We start from the raw sequence: 26,677 nt of genomic DNA, 5'->3' as shown, positions 1-26,677 counted from the left end.
AAGATTATAAAAGCTTATAAAGCTTTTTTTATTCTTGATATCTTTTGTTTTTTACATCAACTTCATTTCTGAAAAAGTTTTCCTTCCCTATGCATTGAGCCTTCTCTTCAAACAAAGTTTAAAAGCATGGCAATTATTTAATATATCGTTCTCATTCCTGAAAATTCCTCCCTCCACTCCCTGTCAAATTTTCTCTTACCACCAAAAACTAAAAGAGAAGAAAGCAATCAATCAGTTAGCATTTACTGATATTATATTTAACATTGTATTCATTTGCTTTCCTTACAGCATATATTCGATCCAATCAGATCATGGGCTGGGGTGAGAAGGCTATTGAGATACGATCCGTGGAAACTGGTCATTTGGATGGTGTGTTTATGCACAAGAGAGCACAGAGGCTTAAATTCTTATGTGAACGCAATGACAAGGTAACATTTTTTTCCTTTTCATACTCTCTTTGCTACCATTTTGTGATAGTTTGCTCTATCTAAAATGTAGTGGAACCCATTTTAATAGCAAATGAGTGTAATTAGTTAAACCACCTAGAATATTGTAGTTTAAATTGTGTGATTCCCCTTCTAACAGATTGTGCTCAGTCCCTTGCTTCCTCCCATTGAGATCCAAACTGTCAGGGTGAATGGTATTGTACCAAAACAAATTCTACTGTCAAGATGCAGCTCAAAGGAGTCATCCTGATAGAAATTATTTTTCAGTCAAATTGTGGTATAATAGAATCATAGACTCTGGAATGATTGGGGAATCCTGCCACCAGTACACATATTTCCTCCTTAAAAACCACTGAACAAAATTTCTAATCTCCCTAGAACTTAGTTTCTTCATCTATTGAGAGGGATGGGTGAGATGGGCCTCTAGCCTTCTTTTTTAGCTATAAAGCTATGATTTGGTAACACCTTTTGAAAAACCAAACATTTCCCCAAATCTTATTCAGATAGGACCTTTCATGTTTTAAACAATTATTTATCAGTTCTGAGATTGATGTGACTGAAGAAATTTATTTATTTGTTTGTATGTTTATTTATTTTGCAAGGCAGTGAGGTTAAGTGACTTGCCCACAGTCACACAGCTAGGGAATTAATAAGTGTCTGAGGTCAGAGTTGAACCTTGGGTCCTCCTGACTTTCAGGGCTCAGTGATCTATCCAGTGTGCCACCTAGCTGCCCCCATACTTAAATTTATTGCATTATAATAACCTATTTTTGCTCCTTTTTGGAATGACATAATAAAAATGATCTATTGTTTAGTCTTTTTTCAAACTTGTCCAACTTTGCATGACCTTATTTTTGAAGGTTTTTCTTGGCAGACATACTGGAATGGTTTGTTCTAAATGAGGAAACTGAGGTAAATAGGGTGAAGTTACTTGTGTCAGTCACATTTGAACTTGGGTCTTTCTAACTCTAGACCCTTAGCATTATTAACCATAGATATTCTTTTTTTAAGTTTTTATTTCATTTTTTTAGCCTGAACTTAAAAATCCAAATAAAAATGAGTATTTCCAAAAGCATTATAGAACAGGAGAGGATTGTACAAGAAACTTGAATCTCTGTTGTATAGACCTTGATTTCTTCTGCAGACTAATATAATTCAGGGGCAGTCATTGCCTTGCAAAAATTTAGAAAAAACAAACCACCTAGATTAATCTAATTCAAACTATTACTTCTTTCCTAGGTATTCTTTGCCTCTGTTCGATCTGGTGGAAGCAGTCAGGTTTATTTCATGACTTTAGGCAGGACTTCTCTTCTGAGCTGGTAGAGGCAAAATAATGATATGGTGATGAGTGGCACCCAGAGTCTTCAAGAGCTTCAGAACTTGGCATGGCTTACAACTGGAGTACAGAACAGCACCAGTGCAACGTGATGCAAGCAAGCGTGGGCAGAGGCATTGCTACTGTCAGGGCTCCTCTCTCTCTCTCTCTCTCTCTCTCTCTCTCCCCCCCCTTTTTCTATCTGCCCCCCTTCTTTGTCTCTCTATCTCCCCTTCCACCCTTTTATCTCCCCCTCTTTTCCATTCCCCCTTTTCTATAGCCCCCCCTTTCTCTTCTCTCTCTCTCCATTCTTCCCTCTTTTTCAAAAACCAACCAAGGCTGCTGTGCAGCTGGTGCTGTTCAGTTACAACCATCAGGTGCTATAAGTGTGGGGAATTTGGCATCACACTCGAAAGCAACATGCATCTCCTTCAGCTCCAGAATTCCTTTTTTGAATGACTCTGTTTTTTAAGTGTCTAAAGATGGAAACTATGAACATGCTCTTAGTTTGATTGGAGGGTAGGTAAGAGGAGGTGAAAGGTGGAGTGAGTCAGTCTTGCTGAAGCAGAGAGCAGAGTTAATATAGTAACATTAACAATGTATTTAATTGACATTTCTTTTTTTTTTGTAATGTGACAATATGTGGACAAAGAGGAAGGTGCAGGTTTAAGAAGTTAATATTTATAAAATGTGAAAGACACAGTGGCTAGATAACTTTTTTGTGTGGGAGGGTGTTTTAGAGGGTGGGGGATACAGGGAAGGGGGGGGTCCTGTTTTTGTTTCTTTGGGATTTTTTTTTTTTGGCCTGGCCAAGAGCTTAGTCATTTTTCTGTGTACCAGGTTTTGCCTAAAATGTGCAGATGACGTAAAACAATTTTTTAAAAAATTTGTTCATTTTCTATAATGATTCTGTGTTTGGCCATAACTTGGTTGTGTCACAGTATTAGCACTGCCTCAGTTAAAGGTTTAATTTTTGTTTAAACCTAAAAAGTGCAACAACAGTTTTACCATAGTCTGCACTTGCAGAAGAAAAAAAATTCCAAACAACATATGTTTATTTTTTTGCCTACCTCATTGTTTTTAATGCATTAAAATAAGAGGTGGATTAGATAATACATTTTTTAGAGGAAAACATTAATGTCTAATTTAATCTTAATACCAAAACTACCAGATTGAAAAGTCCAACTGTTAATCTGTAGCCAGTCTCAACAGGTAAAGAGAGTTTTTCATCGATATGAAGTGGAGGGGAGAATGAATATCTTTATGGCTTCATGACACTGACTAATGGACTTTGCTGACCGAGTTTTTGGAAAGCAAAGGGTTACATTTACCTGGTTCATCCTTAATGGCAAATATTTGGATGATTTTAGCCTACAACCAGAGAGATTTCAGTTTTCTAAATTCAAGGTTTAGTAGCAGACAGGTAACAATAGACTAGTTCTATAAACTGTTAAATGTTGTAGGAAACTTTTGGGGGGGAGCAATGTTTTTCTTTTCTAAGAATGCAATGCACTAAAACTATTTTAAGAATGTAGTTAATACTGCTTATTCATAAAACAGCATATACCTGTGTTTAGATGTAAGATCCAAGCTCTGGCTTTTTTCTCACTTTTCTCTTTCTCTCTCTTTTTTAAAAAGACAGTCAATTTTACTTTTATGACTGTGTTCTTGGCATTTGTAATAAATGTCTTAAGAGTAATAATTTGTTTAATGGCTACATGTTCATTACTTGAGAAACCTTTGAGTGTATATTATAATCTGTTGGTGATTTAACAATGCACAGTGTCATGATTCAGCCATCTGAATTGGACCTTGTTTATCTTGGGTGAGGGTGCTCTGCTGGCAGCTGCCTTAAACTAAGCTGTTCATTCACTGAACAGACTCTCAGTGTTCCATAGGCTTCATCTTCTGCCATGGTTAACTTTCTTCGATGGCAAGACAGCTGGTAATTTTTCTTAACTTGTTTACCAAGATGCCAATTGCAAAACCATTTTAACAATCAGTCACATCTACCAACCAAGAGCTTGGCTAATCTGCTATCCCTTCTTCTCTTGGGCAGCAGCTCTGACTGCTGTATTAACTCCCTGTTTTGAGTTCAGCATATTTGCCAAAGGCTTTCCTTTGAATTACAGGAATGATGGGGGGGGGGGGGGAGAAAGCAATTCAGTGAGAATTTTTTTTTAAATTAAGAAAGCCTTACATTTTGTGGGTAAAACATAATTTTTGCTGTTTTGTTTCTAGCTGTGTGACTTTTGGATAGCACTGAAGGTCAAGGCTGAGGGGAGTAGTTTCTTGCCTATTGACTTGTGGTTAGTAAGGGAGAGGTTAATAATGGAACCAAGAATATTCTTGGATACTAGCTTTCATTACAACAAAAGAACAACTGATCTTACCAGAAAACATTTTCCAAACTAATATTGATGGCTCACAACTGCCTTGACAACTCAGCAGTGAAATGCCCCACCATGCATAGCACAAACAAAAGAAAAAAAATTAGGGGGCACTGGTTAGTTTGGCAGAAACCTCAACCCATGGCCTTGGCTAACAAGTGCCCAGAATGGTGCCTTGCACTTAATGAATTTTTAAAAATTGAACTGAATAAAATTTTCTTAGAAGAAAAAATAATCATATAAACAGTTAATTCCAGTAAGAAAAAAAAATGATGTAGTGGAAGAACTTGGCATCATTTCCTTACCTTATCCACAGACTTGAAGTATCATGTGTTGTGGTCTGTACTTTGGGGCTAATATTTGATTGTAGTTAATATGAATAAATACTGTTTTGTGTGAAATTTATTGGTGTTTTCAGTTTATATTGGAATTTACTTGTAATGAATATTGCTCAGAATAAGGCAAAAATAATAAAACCTGACCACTCCCCTTAAAATTGATTGTGATAAGATTGAACTTGTATTAAGAATTGCATCCATAGTACCTTGCACAGGATGGAACACATTATAAGTACCCCCCCCCACTTGTTACTTGAGTCATGTTAAATGGAATCCATCCCCTGGCTTATTTTACTAAAACTCATCATCTGTTCCTAAGAACATTGGGTAAAGATCTTGTGTATGATTTAATTCTTCATGAGTGGTTTAAGGGGATGTCATTACACTGTTGGAGATGAGTTGTGTTCTAGTAGTAGATCCCTTTGACAATTTAGTAAATCCCAGGTCCTCATCTCAAAATCATATTTTTTGTTTATAGGTTTTTTGGCAAGGCAAATGGGGTTAAGTGGCTTGCCCAAGGCCACACAGCTAGGTAATTAGTAAGTGTCTGAGACCGGATTTGAACCCAGGTACTCCTGACTCCAAGGCCGGTGCTTTATCCACTACACCACCTAGCCGCCCCAAGAATCATATTTTTAAATGCATAAAATATACAGGATTATAAAAGAAACTAATTGTGTTGAATTACAATCAAAAAAATATTAAAAAGAAAAAAGTTCACAAATCCTAGGTTAAGAATCCTACAAATGATCCATTGCATTTTTCCTCTAAAAAGATTGTGGGCCACTGAAGTTCTAAATTCTTTTGGAAAGGAATACCCTATCCATTCAGCAGGGTCAGTAGTGACTCCAACCACAGAAGTACTAAAGTGGCAAAATTATAAATGTCAACAGTATTATTAAGTCATTACATACAAACTCTGGCAATGATGACTTTGAAAGCAAAAAAGGAAACCACAATGAGAAAAAAACCACTACCAGGTTTAGTTAAAGCTTTACTAAGTTATAATGTTGTGTATCTTGAAATCAGAGTAACCCCTAACTATAAGGCTGCAGTTTTTATTTTTATTTCATGCACATGTGCTATGTTGGAGAAAATGTTTACAAAATGATTTGTTATACTAATGTGCATCACATATTTATGATTTAATTGAAAGTGAATTTTCCGTGGGTTACTAGTTTATCATGATATAATAGTGATATATATTTTTTGGTGGTTTTATAACCCAGACTTCTGCTGAGTAATAAGTTGTTAAAACAGCAATGCAAATGACAATTTGTGTTTAAAAAATTACTAATCATAGAGTTGCATAACAGACTGGTAACAAACATTCAGCCTTTTTTTTTTTTTGCAGTGCTACCTAACTTGTCTTCTGTGTATTATAATTATTGTTGTTTCTCCCCCTCCCCCATTTTTCCTAAATAAAGTCAAAATGACACTTATTTTATGTGGAATATGTTTGAAATACTTTTTTCTGATCCCTAGATGAAAGAAAGAATGGAGAGTGGAAGTGTTTTCATATTGCAAGGATACAAATTTTTCTCTTATTTAACAGGATCTCAAGAGTGGTAGGAGAAGTAGCATCATGTAATTTTTAACTCACCTTCCTTTAATGACAGGTTGGAAGGTTAGACATCATCTCATACCAGCTTCCTGCATGAGTTACCCAAAAGAATAGATACCATGTCTCACAAGCAAAATCTTTGTTTCTTAAAGAACTGTCAGAATTCTTGTTGACCTGGTTATGTAACCCATTTTTTTCATTCATGGAACAAAAATTGTTGATTTTTTTTTCTTTGATAAAATAACAATTTTTTTAAGGCCTGTTCTGGTGAAAATTCTTTTGATATTTGTATCAGTAAAGAGCTGTCTTTGATGCTACAAAATGGTTTTTTCTCATCCTTGTTGTGTATTCCCATGTGTCCTCTATTTAATGCTTTAGAACATGTATGAGACAATTTGGTTAAGGGACATTCTGAGATGTTGATTTTGTTCTTTGTAGATTGATTTCCAAGCCTGATTTCAGTAATTCCAGTCCTTTTTTCAAACAATCAACAAAGGTTTAATTAATATGTACCAGACACTGCTAGATGTTGGCAAGCAAATGCAGTATGAAACCTCTGTTCATGAAGAGCTGACATTTTATGGAGGAGGCAATAGATGTGTATTGTAAGAATAAAAGGGAATAATGCAAGGTAGTTAGGGCATTAAGGGTTGGGTAAGAGGAGATAAGGAAAGCATTCCTGTAGAAGTTGCTTTACCATCATCTTAAAGGAAAAGGACTCTGCTGTGTCTTGATATTGAGGTGATGCATTCTGGTAATGGTGGCAGCCAGAACCCTGACATGGTGAAAGGAAATGGAAGGTATGGGGTTCAGGAGAAGTAAAAGCTGTAGATTGAGGCCAGGTTGTGACGACTTTTAAGTCCAAAGTTTTTATTTTAGATAGACTTAGAGGGAATAGGTAACTACTAGGCTATGTTGAATAACATAGATCTGTTCAGGAGAAAATCATTGTAGTGGGCAAAGAGAAATCAAAGACCTATTTAGGATTGTTGCGGTCTAGAGTAGAGGTGATCTGGGACTTGAATAAAGATGGCTGGGTGAATAGAGAGGAGTTTGACATGGGGTATTGTGCAGGCGGAACCAGAAATCTGACTAAATTGGATATGTGGGATGGGGAGAGTGAAGTTAATGCTAGGGTAATGAACCTGGGTGATTGGAGGCATGGTCGTGCTTTTGCTAGAGAGGAAATTTGGAAGAGGAATGTGTGGGGGAAAGAAGGGCTGTATTGTAAAATTTTCAAAACATAATTTACTAATGTTCACTTTTGTAAGTTCTGTGAAGCACTCTTTAGGATGGTTCTTGTAGTCACTTAAAGATATGGAATTCATCAACATTCATTAATTGCCATCTATGTACCAGGCACTGTTCTAAACTTTGTAGTTCAAATGAAGGGAATAATTCCAACTGGCAAAGAGCTTTATTTTTTAAATTATGTTAGCTCCAAATAAAAGACAGTTTAATTCAGAAGAAATCATCGGTTTTGAAAAAGACTCCTCTGATAATCTTTTTCTCTCGAGGTGTTTGGGCCACACCACTTGTGGCTCTCTGACCTATATAAGTGTTCCTCAGTCTCCTTTAAGTCCCTAGCCAGGTCAATGCCCTCTGACCTTAGGTCTCCCCATAGGGCCTTGTCCTAAATCTTCACTTAATGATCTCATTAGCTCCTCTGTATTTTCATCATCTTTATGCTGCCTTAACATCTTGTGTCTCTAGTTGTCTTTCAGACATCTCAAACTGGTTATCCAGTAGACATCTTAAATTCAGTCTATCCAAAATCGAACTCATTATCTCTACCTCTAAACGATTCTCTCTTCCAGAGTTCCCTATTACTATTCTGGACCATCCTCCTGGTCCCCTAGGCCTACCACCTAGGTATAATCCTCCACCCTCATTCCCCCATATCCCAGTCTATTTGCTAAGGCCTGTTGAATTCTCAAGAACACCCCCTCTTTCCTTTGACATTACCCTCACTTGAGGGAAGGCCACATCACCTGTCAGGGACTATTGCAATAGCCTCTAGTGGGTCTGCCTCCCTCGAATTTTAACCTCACTGCAATCCATCCTCCATTCAACTGCTAAAGTCATTTTCTTAAAGAATATATCCAACCATGGAAGTTGTCAAAAATGTCTTTTTAAATGTCAGAGTGCTTAAGATAACAGCCTGCATTGGTAAAGGGAGTTTCTTTATCATATAACAATGAAATCTTTTCCAGTCTCTAACCCTATTCCTTTAATCTTGTGTAGGATCACTGCTTCTCATAGGATATTTGCTGTTTCCTGAGGGTACCTTGGAAACACTTTAGATCAACAATTCTTTTTTTTAATTTAGTTTAATTTTCCCCCAGGTTACATGTAAAAAACAAGTTTCAACATTCACTTCCAAAACCCTGAGTCCCAAAATTCTTTCCCTTCAAATCAAAAAAGTTTGGCTATAGCTGAAACCCGGAGTATCTCATCTTATTCCCTCGGATAAGGAAATAAGCAAGTTTACCTCATAAAGGTTAAAAATGTAGTTTTGAAAAACATTACCATAGTAATCATACTGTACATTCTGTAAACATCCCCCCCCAAAAAAGGGGAACTTCAAGAAAAATAAAGTGAAAAAAAAATAAGCTTCCAGTCTATATTCAGACACCATCAGCTCTGTCTTTGGGATGGGTAGTATTCTCTATCAGAGTTCTTGAGTCACAACATGCGGAGAAAAGGTGGGTCATTCATAGCTGTAGTTCAATTCTTAACTTGATATCTTTCCTACCTTTTAAAAACCTATCTATGATGACCTATTCTTTAAAGTCCCCAATTCAAGTCCTATCAAGTAAAGAGGTTACTTGTATCTTCTACCAAAGTGATTTTCCTAAATTACAAGTTTAATCATGTCACAAGCACCACCTCCCTCCCCACCTCTTTTCCCCCCACTCAATAAACTTATGTAGTTCCTTGTTGCTTTCAGAATTTAGTATCAAAATAGCTCTAATTGGCATTTAATACCTTTCATAACCAACCCATCGCTTGCCCCGATGCCTTGCCAATCTTTACACCTTAAGTACATTTTTACAATCTGATATGATACATAATCTTCAGTCTAGTGACACTGCCTTCCTAGATGTTCCAGGAGCAAATTGTATCATTTCTTGGCTCTGTCATCTTCTCTGGCTGTCCCTCTCCACTCCAACTCCTTTACTCCCTGGCTTCCTTTGGGTGCCAATTAAAATTTTATCTTTTACAGGAAGCTTTTCCAACCCTCTGAATACCAGTGCTCTCCCTCTTTTATTTCCTATTCTGTATGTAGCTTGCGTTGTACATATTAACTTGCAAGTTATGCATATTAAGCTATTTGGACTGGAACTCAATTCTTTTTCTATTTTCAGTCTTCACAGTGTCTGGGACAGTATAGGTGAATAGTAAATGTTTATTGCTTGATTGATCGTGTTGGAAAAGCTGGGTTGAAATGCTATTACTTACCTGCTGTCAACTCCATTTAGTGTCCCATTTTCTAGGCAGGATTGAACTTTATCAGTTGTCTACAAATTTATTTTGTAATCACAAGCTTCATCAAAAATCAAAAAAATTAAACTCACACTTCAAATATATGTATTCTAACATACTAGTATCAGTATGTATATCACATAAATTACCAAAGGTATATAATAGGAATTTTAAAAGAATGAAATAAAGGTTAAATCTTTATTTTATATTTATATGTTATATAAAGAGTCAATAGGAACTATTGGATTTTATTGATAAAGGAATTGTTTATCAGACATTAAAGTGGTATATAACTGAAAACTCAGGAGTTTGCTTTTCAACTATAAAATGACTGGAAAAATAGTTACATATGAATGTATTGGAATATTGTTGCTCAAGGATGAAAAGAGTAGTTTCAGAGAAACCCGGGTGAAGTGAGAAGAACCAGGAAAGTCATTTATGTAATAACATTATAAAGAAAAATAGCTTTGAAAGACTTTAGTACCCTGACCAATCCAGTGACTGGTCATTATTCCAAAGGAATATTATTGTAGCATACTTCTCATCTCCTAAGAAGTGATAGACTCAAAATAAGAATGAGATACATTTTTTGATTTGGCCAAAGTGGAATTTGTCTTACTTAATTATATGTATTTATTGGTGTTCTCTCTTTCTCTGTTTCTGTCTTTCTCATTTCTGGATGGTGAGAGGGAAAGAAAATAAATGTTTATATTAATGGGAAAATTCTTTTAAAAAGAAAGTTTGGGGACAGCAAGGTGGCGAAGTGGATAGAGCACCAGCCCTGGAGTCAGGAGGACCTAAGTTCAAATCTGGCCTTAAGACACTTAATAATTTCCTAGCTGAGTGACCTTGGGGAAGTCATTTAACCCATTTGTCTTAAATAAGAAATTTAAAAAAGTTTGGAAATCACTGTCATGGAAAGTAATAAGGAAGCCTCGAAGAGGGATAAGTTGGGGGTTAAACACCATAGATATAAATCTCATTCTGTGCAGCTTAACCCTGTCCCACCCAAAATGGCAGCTGCAAAATGAATTGAGGAAAAATAGAACTTTCCCTGTTCAGATACAGTTGTTGAAATTAAAATCTAACTGGTTGGGGGTAGAGGGGCTAGGAAGGTGATCCTCAACTCAGAAAAAGGACAGTTTGAAAGTTTCACTATGGAGGGAGGGGATGGCATGTTGAGAATAGGGGTAGCTAGGTGTTGCTTGTAATGGAGACAGTGCTTTTCACACTCTGGTTGATTATATAATGGTTGGTTTCAGGCCAATTTTGGAGAGTTTGGAAACTAACCTGTAGGGTCCCTTTCAATCTTAAATCTTAATGCTCTTTCCATAATTCATAGCCAAGAATTTTCCTAAACTGGGACTTCTGTCCAAATCTGACTGCCTGAAGAGAAGACAAAATATTCCAAATTTAAGTTCATACCCAACCAAATAATGATCAAGAAATCTAATGGGAAACCATAGTAACTTATTCTACTTTAGAACATCACAAAATTTCAGACAAAACATCACTGGAACTAGGAAAAGGGTTGCATCCCCTCTTGCAGAGGAAATATCAATGTGATAAAAAATTGGGACATGTGTAGCCTGTAAGCAGGAGAAGGGAGTATAATGGTTAAAAGGGAGGACCATACAGAGGAGGGAAACAAATTTCCTAATATGGAAGGGGAGACTAAAAAAGGGAAAATAAAAGAACTAGGATCAAAGAGAATGCCTCTTAGTCAACTGGGAAATGACTGAACAAACTGTGGTATCTGGAATGTAATGCAATGTTTTTGTACTGTTAGAAATTATGAAAAAATGATTTCAGAGAATCTAAGGAGAACTATTTGAACAAGGATAATATTATAAACAGAAACAACTTTGAAAGACTTTAGAATTCTGATCAAAGCAATAATCAACCCTGTCCCCAGAGGATCTATGGTAAAATATTACCTCACTCTTAACAGATGGACACTAGGTATAGAAAAGCACATTTTTTTTTCATATAGCCATTGTATATTTATTTTGCTTGATTATATTTATTTCTAGTCTTTTTCCCTTTCCCTAGATCTTTAATTGGAGGGGTTGTTGAGCAATAGTGATGCCAAATTTTTAAAAAGGGGGAAGGGAGGAAGGACCCGCATATACACAAATATTTATAGCAGCTTTTTGTGATGGCAAAGAATTGTAAATTGATTGGATGCCCATTAATTGGGGAATGACTAAATAAGTTGTGGTAGATGAATGTAATGGAATTACTATTGTTCTGTAAGAAATAATGAGCAGGCAGAAAAGCATGAAAGGCCTGAAAAGTCTTATATGAATTGATGCTGAGTGAAGTAAGCAGAACCAGGAGAACACTGTACACATTAACAGCAACTGAGTGGTGATCAACTAGGATAGTCTTAGCTTTCCTCAGAAATACAATGATTCAAGACATTGCAAAAGACTTGTGAAGGAAAATGCCATCTACAACCCAGAGGAAAGCTATAAAGTCTGAATGCAGATCAAAGCATATTATTTTTCACTTTTAAAAAAAAATGTTTTTGTTTTTCTTACTCTTGTTTCCCCCTTTTTTCTGATTCTTTCACAATATGACTAATTTGGAAATATGTTTAACATGATTGTAAATGTATAAACTATCAGCTTACTTGCTGTCTTGGGGGGGGGAGGAAGGGGAAAGAGGAAGAAAATTTAGAACTCAAAATCTTACAAAAATGAATATTGAAAACTATCCTTATGTAATTGAAAAAACTAAGTGAAAAAATAAGTGATGCCAAGAAACAAAGAAGATCATTGTAACATTTTTTAAATGCCCAGAAGAAAACAATAGATAGTTTAAAAGGAAGTGCAGATAAGGAGGACAACTTTGAAAATAACACATAGAATTTGTCATATCTTTTTTTTAAAAAGTTGTGATGTGAAATAGTTTCATAGAGAATCCTTTTTATGGTGGTGTTCTTTATGTATCAAAATGTTCTTTTTTTGGTGTTTTAAGATAAGAATAAAATTTTTTAAAAATAATTCTGATGCACTAAATACATTTTATTTCCCCTAGTAGCTATTTTAGAGCATAATAGGAACTTAATTAATGCTCCAACCTTCCTATAGTAAGTTCCAAGAATAGTGAAATAAAAAAACCGCAATAAAAGTCTGGTCTTCTGTTGTTTTCTTAAATAACAGTGCAGGTCATATTCAGCAGGTTCTATATCCAAGAGGTTTAGAAAATAGGGAAATTCAGTTGGCTATCAGGTAGAGGGAATGCTAATAAATAGAATCTAGGTCAAAATGAGACTCTGGGAGTGCTTAACCTTAAATTACCAATGGAGTAATAGATATGGAAAGTGAGTACTCAGAAAACCAGGAGAGATTCAGGAAGGAGGAGGTGGAAAAGGAGAAATATTTTCCTGTTTCTTAAAGGTGGAGATTCTTACCCTTTGGAGACCATGGACTCTTATATGGATAGATTTCAGAGTTCCATGAGTTTGTATTGGGGAAAAAATTTCATCTTTATTTTCGCTTATCTTTGACTTAGTCCTATGTATTTTATTTAGTACATTTAAAAATTATTTGGAGAAGGGATCCATTTGTCTTTACAAGGCTACCAAAGAGATCAATCCGTTATACCAAAAAAGTGTAATAACCTTTTTTTAAGAACCTTTTTAAATAATCTTTTTTAAGGTTTTCAAGTACTTTCAAAACACTAAGATAAATAGAACAAATTTCTTATAGATGAGGAAACTGAAACAACCAGTTCTTGAGTTGTTTATAAGTTTTTAACCCAAGTCTTCTCTTAAGTCCATTGCTTGCCAGATCCAAGAATGGTCTGTCACAAGTCAGAACTTGTTGCAGCTTCCATCTGAACAGTGTCTACTGGGGTGTAAAGAATCAGTTACATTTGGAGCATGATCTGAGAACTGTATTTTAGGAAATACATTGACAGAAGCATGGTTATAAGTTTGTGGAAAATATGACTCAGGATCAAAAAATGAAAGGATTAGACTTCACCTGAATACTCTCATTGACATACTGTGATTGTTACTTTTAAGAAAACAATTGGGAAGTGCTTGACATGATCAGCACCAAAGAATACCATGCCTCCATCCCACACAACCCAAAATGAATTGTTTCCCTTAACAAATGGGAGTTGTTGCAGCCATTTCTAAATCAACTATACAGACCATGAACTTGTTAGTGCAAAGAACAAAATCAATTTAATTATACCAAAGATGAAAAAAACAATAAGATAGAAGAATCATAAGCAATTTTAAAAGCCCCAGCTGACATATTTAAGTAAACTATCAACATTGAAAAAAGTGATAAATTAATAAAAAAAAAGAACAATGACTCACTATAACCATTTCCTGAGGAATTTCAATCAATATTTATTGAGTTCCACATTTAGCACAATATTTGATACACAAGTAGGCATTTACTAAATATTTATTGACAAAGACAGTAAGAGTCAAGAAATTGCTTTAATTATTAAATATTTGTCAACTTATCAGATACAGCAGTCAAGGGAAATAGAAGTTTAAAATATGAATTTATTTGTAAAATCTTGCTGTAGTTGAAAGACGACTCTGGATGCTCTAGATCTAATTCTTGCCTCTGATACATTCTGGATGTGTTCTATCTGATGGTTCATTGCACTCACATAGTGCGCTAGATCTAATTCTTGCCTCTGATACATTCTGGATGTGTTATATTTGATGGTTCACTGCACTCACATAGTAGCTAACACTACTCTTTATAAGGCAATTGGCAACATGCATTAGTAAAGGCTGTTTCCTCATTGGAAGTCCTCTGCACAAATGATACTTGAGTAAGCAAACAAAATGTGTAAGGCATTGGCGATACAAAGACAGACCAGACTTGTCTGAGAAGCTTGAGGAAGAATATGGCATCAGCACAAATACATAAATACAAACTAAAACAACTATTACAGAAAATTTAGGAGGTAATAGGCAAGTACTAAAACTAGGAGAATACAAAAAGTGTTTGTGAAAATGGTGCCTGTGCTGTGGTTTTCTAGAGGACCAATAATATCACTAGTGATGTCTTTATTTGTGCATAAGTTGGATGTAAGTGAGTCATCAAAGTCCAATGGCAAGGCAAAAGTCAAGGTGATTGATGGTGGCTCAGGATGCAGTGGAGCTCTAAGTACTCTACAAGACTACATTTTACTCTATACTAGTAGGTTTTAATTGCATCTTCAGTGGATTTTGTAAACATTGTGTTTCTGTTCGTAAGTTGAAATATCTTAAAAAGTGATTAAATGTCACTAGTCTTAGAGGGCTGCTGAAAAGTTGCTGCCAACCACAAAATTCTGTACACTAATATCCCAAGTAACAGAAAGATGGAAAGGGAGTATTCCAGGAAAGGAGAATGGTCTTGAAAGAGAAACACAAATTGTTTAGGGAATTTTGATGGGAATGTAGAATGCATGATGAGAGGAAATCTGGCTTGTAAAAAAGGAGTGCAGCCAAATTGTATAGAAGTTTTAGAGGACAAAACAAGAATCTTAGCAATATTAGGAAACCACTAAAGAAAGATCAACAAGATAGTGATAATTAGACCCCTATTTTAAAATTATTTTGGCAGTTTTATGATGGCGAGGTCCATAGAGCATTGACTTTGGAGTCAGGAGGATGGGTCTTCAAATCCAACCTCAGATACTTGCCATTTATTAGCTTGTGTGACCTTGGGCAAGTCACTTAATCCTGAATGCCTCACATCCAGGGCTATCTCTAGTCCTGATTCATATCTGACCACTGGACCCAGATGACTCCAGAAGAAGAAGTGAGGCTGGTGACAGCACCCCCATATTTAAGTCCAATTCATGTGCTTGTTATGACATCACCTTCCTGATGTCATGATCTTCTTCGAGAAATGAAGAACAAACAATATGAAAATCAGAGACCAAAACCAAGAAGACTAATTAAGAACCAATTGCTGTTGTCTAGATGAGTAGTGACAAGGTCTTGAATCAAGTAATGGTCATAGGCTACCAGAAATGGCAAATGATTGGCCTGATTGAGTGAAAGTGAAGAGTTATGGGTGACCTCAAGAAAAAAGGTGGTGATGCCTTTGAAAGAAATAGTTAAGAAGAGAGGCAAGAGTATGGGGGGAAAGATTTTGTAGTAATTTCAATCAATTGTGCTCCATTATTTATGAGTAATTTATCATTTCCTCTCCGGCTCATTTGGAAACTGAGGCAAACAAGATTAGGTGATTTTCACAGCTAGTAAGTGTCTAAGGGCAGATGTGAACTCGGGAAGATGAGTCTTCCTGACTTCAGGCCTGACACTATCCACTGCACCACTAAACCTAGACACATAAGACAGGAAATATCAAGTTGTGCTTGATAGCAGCTGAGATCATTGCCGTCTTTTTCTGTTCCTTATATGAAAATGCTCACATTTGTGGGCAGTTGTTGAGTTCAAAGTACTAAAAAAATAAAATCTAAACAAAAAAAAAAAGGATTTTGAAGACAAGAATTTGCTAAACTTGGTCAAAAAAAAAGAAGAAAATCAAATTGTCAAAGTTAAAAGTGAACATGGTGAATATATAACAATAAGGAAATCAATATCATATTCATAGATTTTGGTCTAGAAGGGACTATAGAGGTTATTGAATTCAGCCCTCTCATTTTACAGTTGACAAAGGTAAAATTGAGTTGCCCAGGATTTCCAGATAAACACTGGCAGATGAGAATTATCAGAAATGGCCATGCAAAATTATATGAAGAAAAACTGAGAATTTGTTGTATGTAAAACATTCACACTTATAAAGAACTTTAACCAGGAATAATTGATCAAATAGAAAACCAAACAAAATAAATTTTGGGAGCAGATGGTCATTACAATGAATTTTATCAAATAGGAAGGAAGGAAGGAAGGAAGGAAGGAAGGAAGGAAGGAAGGAAGGAAGGAAAGAAGGAAGAAGGAAGGAAGAAAAAGAAAGGAAGGAAGGAAGGAAGGAAGAAAGAAAGAAAGAAAGAAAGAAAGAAAGAAAGGAAAGAAAGATGAAGATATTTAATACCTCTACCACAGAAACTTTTCTTAAAAGTAAAACCAGAAGGGATTTTATAAAGCAGATATGATCCTACACTAAAATCAGGAAAGATACAAAGAAGAGAAGACACAAAGAAAAGAATGAGAAATATATTTCATTGATGTATAATGATTCAAAGAACTTAAAGTCTTTTTTAAGGAAATTATAGCAATGGTTGCAAAAGAAGTCATTATGTCAAAGTCCAAGTTGAATTTATTCTAAAGATTCAAAGATAGTTAAACATTGATAGGAATTGTCATAGTTAATAATATAAACAATAAAACTACAAAATTATTTCAACATAACCCCCAAAATATTTGACAAAATAAGAGTACTTTTTTAATTTTAAAATATTAAAAAAAATAAATGTGCCTTATTGTGGTAGCAAAGATCTAGATATAACAAAGTAGATGTCCTTTGATAGTACTACGAATTGTAATCCATGAATGTAATGGTATGTTCAATAAAAATGTATGAATGTGAAGAATTCAGAGGTCTATGTGAATTATAGGCAGAGCACCTTTCTCCCTTCTTGGTTGAAGTGGAATTATGGGAATGGAACACTGCATATAATCAAAATCTATTGATTTATTTGTTAGTTTTGCTGAGCTTTTTTCCTCCTCCTTTTTTAATACTTTATAAAAAAAGGATGAAACAAATAATTCCCAACTAAAATCTTCCTTCTATAGAAAACTTTTCAAACCCTTCCTAATTCCAGTGCCTTTCCCTCTCATAATTATCTCCTATTTATCCTGTTTGTTTTGTGTATATTTGTTGTCTCTCAATATATTGAAAGCTCTTTGGGGGCAGGGATTATGTTTTGCTTTTTTGTATCCCCATTGCATAGCATAGTACATAGTAGGTATTTAATAAATATTTATTGGTTGATATTACAAAAATATTTTAAAAAGAATGACTCATTTGGTAGGAGGATGGAGGAGGAAAGAAATATATGAAAATAAAATTAATTGCAAAGACTAAAATTAGGAAGAGGGGTAAGGATAGGGATAGAGCCTATTTGATTTTATTGATATAGGGAATTACTGAGTGAAAAAAACTGCTGCTACCAGTTAAGAGCAGCATTCTCTCTGCAACTCAAGAGTACTGCAGAATTGTCTAGAGCAAAGAGTTTAAGGGACTTGTCAAAGATCTTGTAGCTATAGCAAAACAGAGATGGAATTGGAACTTCGGTTTCCTTTGCTTTGAAACTGACTCTTTCTCTACTATGCCACACTTACAAAGAATAACAAAAATTTCATAAATGCTTAAATATGGAAGTGTCCTTTTATAATATGATTAAAAGAATATATCTAAAGATCAAATGCTATCATTATTTGCAATGTAGAAATCTCAGATGTTTTCTCAGTGCAAATGAAGAAATTGTATTTTGTATATTATTATTTGACATTAGCTGTAGAAATGATAGCACTAGCAATAAGACAAGATATAAAAAAATTCAAAGTACAAACATACTCTGTATCTTGTAAAAGGAAATAAAATATCAGGAACCTGGATACCTAGGGAGAAAACTTATATAATGTCATTGAAACAAATCTATCTAGAAGGCTACAATTCATTTTGAATTGCTAAAAGTTACTAGACTACTGATAACCTTCTCCACAAAGTTCAACTTTGATCCCTCATCTTGGGATAAAGATAGATATCTTTGGATTCTCAAAGGCAAGGCCATTGGAAGACAAGTTCTGAAAGCTTAGGTCATGGAGAGTTCCTTGTCCAATAATCTTGAAAGAATTGAATCATTTATGTCTTGATATAGTATCACTATAAATGAAATCAGAAAAGAGATGAAAGGTACAGATAGTGGAAAGAAGACCCATAGATCCTTCCCTGACAAGCAAATAAAGTATTTGGTTTCATCTTGCTTACAAAGGCAATGAAACATTTAATTCTGGAATATTTTGGTCATTTTTTTGTTGCAATACTTATTTTAAGTATTTGAGGGGGGAAGGCCACCATAAAACAATTACAGAATAAAGTAACATCCATTGCAGACCATATAAGAAGGTGGATTAAGAACTAAATCAGATGAAGAACTGATACAATAGAAATATGTTTTTATATACATATGCATTTTTACATACATATACATATCTAATGATAGCTTCTCTAGGGATGCGTAGATAGGAAGGGAGGGAAAAAGTGCACAGCAGAGATAAAAGGAAACTTAGATGAAAATAAGGAAAAGCACGATGCCTTTGAAAATGATTTGTATTTACTATATAGTTTTGGTGGCTTTTTTAAAAGTAAACTGTGAAATAGAAATACATGGTTTTATAGTGAATTCTCTTATTAAGTTATGCTGTATTCATGTAATTTTTTGTCATTTTTGTATTTAAGTTCAAAATGAATGAAATTATTTTAAAAGAACTCAATTAGATTCTTCACATTAAATAAATTTAAAATACTCTTGTTGCCCATTTACCCTATCTATCTATGTTAGGGAGGTAGTGTTGAATAGTTGATAGAAAACTGATCTTGGAGTTAGGAAGACCTAGTCTTCTTAGAAATTTCCCAGTCCTACCTCCAACACATACCTGTTGTGTGACCTTGGGTGAGGCACTTAATTTCTCAGTTCTCCAGGTAACTGAGAGAGCTATTTTGTCATTGCTTTCCTCTTCTGAGAAGTATTTGGTTTCTCCAGGTAGCATCTAAAACTTTTAAGTGTCAACCTACATTGATAGAGGGAGTTTTTTTAACCTGAAAATGCCAGTGAAATCTCAGGTGGAGATCTCAGTCTTTACTTTTGCTTTTCCATTACTTTCATGTCCCCCCCTTTTGTATTTTCTACTCCCATATAATATCCATATAGTGGCTATGTGTGACCTTGCAGAAGTCACATGACTTCAATTTTCTAAACAAATCTCTAAATTTTTAAATTTCAAAGAAGGTGCCAATATGCATTGATAGTTTTCTCATCTAGGAATTTTCTTCATTAATGAAGTCACAGATTCACTCTCCTAGCTTTACACAATAATATTCAGTGACTTGAATGAAAAGGTGAGAATAGATGAGAACAGTGAAAAATATAATGGAATATGTGGATTAGGAATGTGAAAGGGTTCATACTAGTTCCCTACTTGCTCATTCTCTGCAATAGATAATTGCTTATTAACTTCATGATGGGTTTTTTCATCAAGATCATCTTCTAAGAATTAGAGATCAAGGAAGTGATCATTCATGTTGACTTTGAATACTTGATAGCATCATTTCTGTCAATTTCTCTATTTATAACTCTGTGGAGAATCTTTGACCCATTTGCCTGCATTTTTCTTATAACTCTTAGTTTTATTTATAGCCAGAATGTCAATAGTGATGATTCACTTTCTCCAGTGTTACATCATTTTGCTCATCGTTCACCAAAAATCTCACATTTTCATCTCCAGATATCTTGGAGGTACTTCAAGAAAGATCTGTTTCACTTGGGTAAAAGGGGAACACAGCCCAGGAAGAAAATAAGGAAGCCAGTAGGAAGCTTCCTGAGAACAGATTAAAAACTAGGTCCTGGCTCAACAGGCCAGCAAGATAGCAAGTTAGCAGCCCTAGGAGAGAAATCATACTGTAACCCTGGTGCAACAAGCAAGACTGGTCAAGCAAAGAGCAAGCTGCCAAAACCTGAGGACCCAATGTGGAAAGACAGTGAATAGACCTCTGGGCACCACACTCTTGGTCCTGTACCCTAACAGCAAAAGTCAATTTATAAAATGAACAAAAAGTCAAAAGAGGCATAACCATAGAAAGTCACTAGGGTGACAGGGAAGATCAAAATGCCATCTCAGAAGAGGAAAGCAATGAAAAAATACATGTGAAATCTCAAAGAGGATCATGAATTGGTCTCATATCCAAAAAAGTCCTCTTGGAAGAACTCAAAAAGGAATTTTAAAACCAAGTAGGAGATATAGAAGAAAAAATAGAAAAGGAAATGAGAATCATGCAAAAGAATTATGAAAAACTGGAAAAAGAAGCACAAAAATTATCTGAAGAAAACAATACCTTTAAAAGTAGAATTGGCCAAATGGAAAAGGAAGATACAAAAGCTAACTGAAGAAAATAAATGTTTAAAAATTAGAATTGGGCAGGTGGAAACCAATGACTCTAAGAGACATTAAGAATCAGTCAAATGAAACCAAGACTGGAAAAATAAAAGAAAATGTAAAATTTCTTTTAGGAAAAAGGACTGACCTAGAAAATAGATCTAGGAAAAACAGTTAATGAATTATTGTCTATCAGAAAACCATGATCAAAAAAATGGCCCAGACAGTATCTTTTAAAAGATATCAAGGAAAATTACCCTCGTATTCTAAAATCCTGAAAAAGATCCCAAAATAAAAACTCCAATAAATATTATAGCCAAATTTAAGAATTAACAGCTAAAAGAGAAAATGCATCAAGCAGCAAATGATTAAAATACCAAGGAACCACAATCATGATTATATAACTTAACAGCTTCTACATTAAAGGAACAAGTGTCCTGCAATTATGATATTCTAAAAGGCAAAGGAATTTGGATTGCAGGCAAGAATCAACTACTTGTAAAATTTATTTCAGAGGAATTTTGGATTTTTAATGAAATAGGAGATTGTCAAACTCTTCTGGAACAGAAAATTTAATTTTCAAATACAAGATTCAAGAGATGTATAAAAAGGTAAATGGAAAGGAAAAAATGTTATTCAATAAGATGAATCTGTTTACGTCACTATACAGGAAGATAATACTTGTAAGTCTTGAGACCTGTTTTTCTATTAGGACAGTTGGAAGGGTGTACTTAGAAATGTGGATATAAATTGATTATAATGTAATGTTCAAAAAATAAAGATTATACAGGGAAAAGAAGAGGAAACAGAAGATGGTAAATTATATCACATGATGAGGCATGAAGAACCTATTATGGTAGAGGAAAAGAAGGGAGGATGTAATCATTGACTGAATCTTATTCTCAACAGATTTGTCTCAAAGAGGGAATAGCATACACTCATTTGGAAATTAGAAATTTATCTTACCCATAAGAGATAGACAAGGGAAAAGAAAGGGGAAGGAGGAAGGGAGGGTACATTGAGAGAAGGAGGGGAAAACAAAATACTGATGAGAAGGAATAAGGTGAAAGGAGAGAAAAAAATTATAAATGGGGGAAATAAGACAGAGGAAAATATACAGAATTAGTAGTCATAACTGTGAATGTGAATTTGATGAACTCTCCCATAGACTGGAAGAGTAGAACAGAGTAAATTAAAAATAAAAATCCTATAATATTGTTTATAAGAAACACAATTGAAGCAGAGAGATACGGACAGAGTAAAGGCAAAAAGAACAGAATGGATTATGCTTCAACTGAAATTTAAAAAAAACAGGAGTAGTACTTTTGATTTCAAACAAAGCAAAACCAAAAAAAAAAGATCTCATTAAAAGAGATAAGGAAGGAAATTACATCTTGCTAAAAGGTACTATAGTCAATGAAGTTAAATCAATACTAAACATAAATGCACCAAGTGGTATGGCATCCAGATTCTTAGAGGAGACTTTTAAATGAGTTACAAGAAGATTTGGACAGTAAGACTATACTAGGAAGGGATCTTCAACCTCCCTCTTTCAGAATTAGATAAATCTAACCATAAAATAAACAAGAAGGAACTTAAGGAGATAAACAGAATTTTAGAAAAGTTAGACAAGATAACCCTTTAGAGAAAACTGAGTGAGTTAAAAAGGAATATACCTTTTTTTTTCCAGTGGTACTTGGCACCTACACAAAAATTGATCATGTATTAGGGCATAAAAATCTCACAGACATGGAAACAGCTAGGTGGTGCAGTGGATAGGTGCTGACACTGAGTCAGGAGATTCCAAATTCAAATCGGCCTCAGACACTTAATAATTACCTAGCTGTGTGATGTTGGGCAAATCACTTGCAAACAAACAAACAAAAAATCAGTCAAATGTAGAAAGGCAAAAATATTAAATGCATATTTCTCAGATCATGATACAATAAAAATTATTAATAAAGAACCCTGGAAAGATAGACCAAAACTTAATTGGAAACCAAATAATCTAATATGAAAGAATGAGTGGGTCAAACAAAAAATCATAGAAATAATCAATAATTTCATTCGAGAATGACAATAATGAGACAACATACTAAAACGTATGGGATGTAGCCAAAGCAGTTCTTGGGGGAAATTTTATATCTCTAAATACCTACATGAATAAAATAGAGAAAGAAGAGATCAGTGAATTGGGAATATAATTAAAAATCTAGAAAATACAAATTAAAAATCCCAATTAAATACCAAATAAATCCTAAAAATCTAAGGAGAGATTAATAAAATTCAAAGTAAGAAAACTGTTTAATTAGTAAATAAAATTGAGTTGGTTTTATGCTAAAAAAACTGGGGCATCTAGTTGGTGCAGTGGATAGAGCACCTGCCCTGGAGTTAGAAGGACCTGAGTTCAAATCCAGCCTCAGATACTTAATTACTTAGCTGTGTGACCATGGGCAAGTCACTTAACCCCATTGCCTGCAAAAACTAAAAAGAAAAACCCAGCAAAATAAATAAACCTTTCATTAATTTGATTTAAAAAAGAAGAAAACAAAAATATCAGTAACAAAAATGAAAAAAATGAATTTATCACCAATGAAGGAGAAATTAAAGCAACAATTTGGAGCTATTTGCCCAGCTATATGCCAATAAATCTGACAATTGAAGTGAAATAGATATTTACAAAAATACAAATTGCTCAGATTAACGGAAGAAGAAATAAAATACTTAACCCCATTCAAAAAAAGAAATTTAAAAAAATTATCCATTCTGCTCTTTTAATTTTTTCTTTTTTCTGTTTTTTAATTACATATAAAGATAGATTTTCAACATTTGTTTGCTCTAAGATTTTGAATTCTACATTTTTCTCCCTCCCATCTTTCCTTCCCCTCTCTCCTTGAGAGCAAGTAACCTGAAAAATATTATACATATTTCTATATTAATCGTGTTTTGAAAGAAGAATCAGAACAAAAGGGAAAAAAAACTTGAGAAGGGAAAAAATATATAAATTTTAAGAAGTGAGAATAATATGCTTTGGTCTGCATTCAGACTCCAGAGTTCTTTCTCTGGATGTAGATGACGTTTTCCATCATAAGTCTTTTAGAATTACCTTTGATCACTGTACTGTTGAGAAGCACTACATCATAGTTGGTCATCATACAATGTTGCTGTTAATGTGTAAAATGTTCTCCTGCTTACTTCACTAAGCATCATTTCATCTATGTCTTTATAGGTTTCCTCCAAAGAAGAAAGTGAACAAACCATCAAGGAAAAAAAAATTCCTAGGGCCACATGAATTCACAAGTGATTTCTACTGAACATTTAAAGAACAATTAATTCCAATTACATATAAACTATTTGGGAAAATAGATGAAGAAGTCTTACCAAAGTCCTTTTATGACACATATATGCTGATATTTAAACCAGTAAAAGTCAAAACTGAGAAAGAAAGTTATAGGTTAATTCCCCTAATGAACATTGATGCAAAATTTTTAAATAAAAATTAGCAAAGAAATTACATCAACTTATCACCAAGATAATATATACTATAATCAGATGGGATATATACCAGGATGTAGGACTAGTTCAATATTAGGAAAGCTTATCAGCATAATTGATCATATCATTAACAAAAAATACATCTATTACTATTAAAAACACTAGAAAACATAGCAATAAATGTATTATTCCTTAAAATGAAAAGTAGTATCCATATAAAACTGTCACCAAGCATCATATGCAATGGGAAGAAACTAGAAGCTTTCCCAGTAAGATCAGGGTGAAACAAGGATGCCTATTATTTACCACTATTATTTAATATACTAAAAATGTTAACTTTAGCAATAAGAGAAGAAGAAATTAAAGAAATCAGAAAAAGCAATGAGGAAAAAACCTATCACTCTTTGCAGAAGACATAATGGTATACTTAGAAAATCCTGGAAAATCAATTTTAAAACTACTTGAAACAATTAACAACTTTAGCAAAGTTGTAGGATATAAAATAAACACACATAAATCATCAACATTTCTATAGATTGTCCACAAAGCCCAATGGCAAGAGATAGAGGAATTTCATTCAAAACAACTGTAGTCAGCATGAAATATTTGGGATTCTACCTGTCAAAACAAATTCCAGTTCTTATATGAATATAATTACAGAACACTTTTCACACAAATAAAGCCAGATCTAAACAACTAGAAAAATATCAGTTTGTGGTTGGGTTGACCTAATGTAATAAAAATGATGGTTTTGCCTAAATTAATCTACTTGTCACACAAACTACCCAAAAATTATTTCATACAACTAGAAACAATGATAGCATAATTTATCTGGAAGAATAAAAGATCAAGAATAAAAATTAAGAAAAAGGATCAAGAATAAAAATTACATTGAGCAGCTAGGTGGTGCAGTGGATAGAGCACTTGCCTTGGAGTCAGGAGTACCTGAGTTCAAATCTGGCCTCAGACACTTAATAATTACCTAGCTGTGTGGCCTTGGGCAAGCCACTTAACCCCATTGCTTTGCAAAAAAAACTAAAAAAAAAAAGAATAAGAAATGCCAAGGAATATGGCCTAGCCATACTAGATCTAAAGCTATATTATAAAGCAACAGTTATCAAATCTATTTGATATTGGTTAAGAAATAGGGTGGTAGATCAGTGGAATAGGTGAGGTTCATGAGACACAATAGTAAATAACAATACTAATGTACTGTTTGATAAAGCCAAAAACTCCAGCCTCTAAGATAATGGCTTACTATTTGACAAAAATTGCTGGGAAAATTGGAAAATAGTATGGCAGAAACTAGGTATAGATCAATATCTTATACCCTATGCAAAGATAAGATCAAAGTAAGAATATGATTTAGGCATAAAAGGTGAAACCAAGACAAGTAGAAGAGCAAGGAATCATTTATTTCAAAGATCTATGAAGAGAAGGAGAATTTATACCAAAGAAGAGATAGAGAATATCATGAAAGGCAAAATGGATAATTTTGATTACTTTAAATTGAAAAGTTTTGCACAAACACAACCAAGATTAGGAGGAAAGCAGCAAACTGGGAAACAATTTTACAGTCACTGTTTCTGATAAAGGCTTCATTTCTACAATATTTAGAGAACTGAGTCAAATTTATAAGAATACAAGTCAATCTTCAAATGATAAATGTTCAAAGGATATAAACAGTTTTCAGATTAAAGGATTGAAAGCTATCTATAATCGTTTGAAAAACTTCTCTAAGTCACTAAATAGATTAATGCAAATTAAAACAACTGAGGTACTACCATAGTTGGAGGTGTTATGGAAAAACTGGGAGACTAATTCATTGTTGGTGGAGTTGTGAACTGATCAGTCATTCTGGAAAACAGTTTGGAACTATGTCTGAAGTGTATACTCTTTGATCCAGTAATACAACTAGTAGTTCCATATCCCAAAGAGATCAGGAAAAAAAAGAAAAAGAGACCCACATGTACAAGGATATTCATAGCAGCTCTTTATGTGATAACAAAGAATTGGAAATTGAGGGAATTGCTCATCAATTGGGAGAATGATCAAACAAGTTGTGGTGAATGAATATAATGAAATACTACTGCTCTATAGAAAATGATGAGAAGACAGATTTCAGAAAAACCTGGGTTTACACGAACTGATGCTGAGTGAAGTGAGCAGAACCAGGAAAGCCTTGAACACCTTAACAGCAACACCATGGGACAATCAACTTTGACAGACTTAGCTCTTCTCAGCAATATAGCAGTTAAAGATAATTGTAAAAGACTTGAGATGGAAAATACCATTCACATCCAGTGAAAGAAGTATAATTAACTTGAAAGGGTCATCTGGGGGGGGGGGTAGCTAGGTGGTGTAGTGTGGATAAAGCACTGGCCCTGGAGTCAGGAGTACCTGGGTTCAAATCCAGTCTCAAACACTTAATAATTACCTAGCTGTGTGGCCTTGGGCAAGCCACTTAACCCCATTTGCCTTGCAAAAACCTAAAAAAATAAAATAAAATAAAATGGCCATCTAGGAGGACACATCTTCAACAATTCAAATC

General features: G+C 34.3%; 1 protein-coding gene across 19 annotated transcripts in view; it reads left to right on the top strand.

Annotated features, from left to right (window-relative positions):
• MAP4K4 (mitogen-activated protein kinase kinase kinase kinase 4) overlaps positions 1 to 5,931 on the top strand; it is a 277,338-nt gene extending 271,407 nt beyond the window's left edge. For all 19 annotated transcript variants that reach the window (XM_074192243.1, XM_074192237.1, XM_074192232.1 and 16 more), the window contains 2 exons: positions 289 to 428; positions 1,686 to 5,931. In XM_074192243.1, coding sequence (XP_074048344.1) covers positions 289 to 428; positions 1,686 to 1,769 — 224 coding nt within the window. In that variant the 3' untranslated portion in view covers positions 1,770 to 5,931. The remainder of the gene's footprint in view (positions 1 to 288; positions 429 to 1,685) is intronic.
• The last annotated feature ends 20,746 nt before the right edge of the window (positions 5,932 to 26,677 follow it).

Source organism: Macrotis lagotis, chromosome 6, assembly GCF_037893015.1.
Source record: "Macrotis lagotis isolate mMagLag1 chromosome 6, bilby.v1.9.chrom.fasta, whole genome shotgun sequence".
Lineage (NCBI taxonomy): Eukaryota > Metazoa > Chordata > Mammalia > Peramelemorphia > Peramelidae > Macrotis > Macrotis lagotis.
This window is presented reverse-complemented; position numbering and strand designations above follow the sequence as displayed.